Below are 1,960 nucleotides of genomic sequence, written 5' to 3' on the forward strand. Positions count from 1 at the left end.
CATACTGGTTTATACTGGTCCATACTGGTCCGTACTGGTCTGTACTGGTCCATACTGGTCCATACTGGTTTATACTGGTTTATACTGGTCCATACCGGTCTGTACTGGTCCATACTGGTCCATACTGGTCCTTACTGGTCCATACTGCTCCATACTGGTCCGTACTGGTCCTTACTGGTCCGTACTGGTCCATACTGCTCCTTACTGGTCCATACTGGTCCGTACTGGTCCGTACTGGTCCATACTGCTCCATACTGGTCCGTACTGGTCCTTACTGCTCCATACTGGTCCGTACTGGTCCGTACTGCTCCATACTGGTCCATACTGGTTTATACTGATCCATACTGGTCCATACTGGTCCATACTGGTCCATACTGGTCCATACTATTCTATACTGCTCCTTACTGGTCCGTACTGGTCCATACTGGTCCGTACTGTTTTATACTGCTCCATACTGGTCCATACTGGTCCTTACTGGTCCATACTGGTCTATACTGGTCCGTACTGGTCTATACTGGTCCATACTGGTCCATACTGGTCCATACTGCTCCTTACTGGTCCGTACTGGTTTATACTGGTCTGTACTGGTCCGTACTGTTCCGTACTGCTCCATACTGCTCCATACTGGTCCATACTGGTCCATACTGGTCCATACTGGTCCGTGCTGGTCCGTACTGGTCCTTACTGGTCTGTACTGGTCCATACTGGTCCGTGCTGTTCCATACTGGTCTGTACTGCTCCATACTGGTCCTTACTGGTCCATACTGGTCTGTACTGCTCCATACTGGTCCGTACGGGTCCTTACTGGTCCGTACTGGTCCATACTGCTCCATACTGATCCTTACTGGTCCATACTGGTCCATACTGGTCCGTACTGGTCTGTACTGTTCCATACTGGTCTGTACTGGTCCGTACTGTTCCACACTGCTCCATACTGGTCTGTACTGGTCCATACTGGTCCGTACTGGTCCATACTGGTCCGTACTGCTCCGTACTGCTCCGTACTGCTCCATACTGGTCCATACTGGTCCATACTGGTCTGTACTGCTCCATACTGGTCTGTACTGGTTTATACTGGTCCGTACTGGTCCTTACTGGTCCATACTGGTCCATACTATTCTATACTGCTCCATACTGGTCCGTACTGGTCCGTACTGGTCCATACTGGTCCGTACTGGTCCGTACTGGTCCTTACTGGTCTATACTGCTCCTTACTGGTCCGTACTGGTCCGTACTGGTCCATACTGGCCTGTACTGGTTTATACTGGTCCGTACTGGTCCATGCTGCTCCTTACTGCTCCATACTGCTCCATACTGCTCCATACTGGTCCATACTGGTCCATACTGGTCTGTACTGGTCCGTACTGCTCCTTACTGGTCCATACTGGTCCATACTGCTCCATACTGGTCCGTACTGGTCCATACTGGTCTGTACTGCTCCATACTGGTCCGTACTGGTCCATACTGGTCTGTACTGCTCCATACTGGTCTGTACTGGTTTATACTGGTCTGTACTGGTCCGTACTGGTCCGTACTGTTCCACACTGCTCCATACTGGTCCTTACTGGTCCATACTATTCTACACTGCTCCATACTGGTCTGTACTGGTCCATACTGGTCCATACTGGTCCGTACTGGTCCATACTGGTCTGTACTGGTCCATACTGGTCCATACTGGTCCTTACTGGTCCATACTGGTCCATACTATTCTACACTGCTCCATACTGGTCTGTACTGGTCCATACTGGTCTGTACTGGTTTATACTGGTCCGTACTGGTCCATACTGGTTTATACTGGTCCCTACTGGTCCCCACAGACCCTGCGCCGGCGCGGCGGCCGCACCCTCAGCGGGTATTTCCTGGCCGGGCGGAGCATGGCCTGGGGGCCTGTGAGTCACCCGGGGGGGCACCGGGGGGTCACGGGGTCACAAGGGGGTCACTGGGGGTCACCGGGGGGTCA

At 52.3% G+C, this 1,960-nt stretch overlaps 1 protein-coding gene across 1 annotated transcript in view; it reads left to right on the plus strand.

The window, feature by feature from the left end:
• Nucleotides 1-1,809: 1,809 nt before the first annotated feature.
• The window catches only part of LOC108510246 (sodium/glucose cotransporter 1-like), a gene marked incomplete at its 3' end in the record, with an annotated part of 7,540 nt that continues 7,389 nt past the window's right edge, over nt 1,810-1,960 (plus strand). The window contains exon 1 of the mRNA XM_017839913.1: nt 1,810-1,889. Within this exon, the coding sequence (XP_017695402.1) occupies nt 1,875-1,889 (15 nt within the window). The remainder of the gene's footprint in view (nt 1,890-1,960) is intronic.

This window comes from Lepidothrix coronata, unplaced genomic scaffold (assembly GCF_001604755.1).
Source record: "Lepidothrix coronata isolate B3197 unplaced genomic scaffold, Lepidothrix_coronata-1.0 Scaffold570, whole genome shotgun sequence".
NCBI lineage: Eukaryota > Metazoa > Chordata > Aves > Passeriformes > Pipridae > Lepidothrix > Lepidothrix coronata.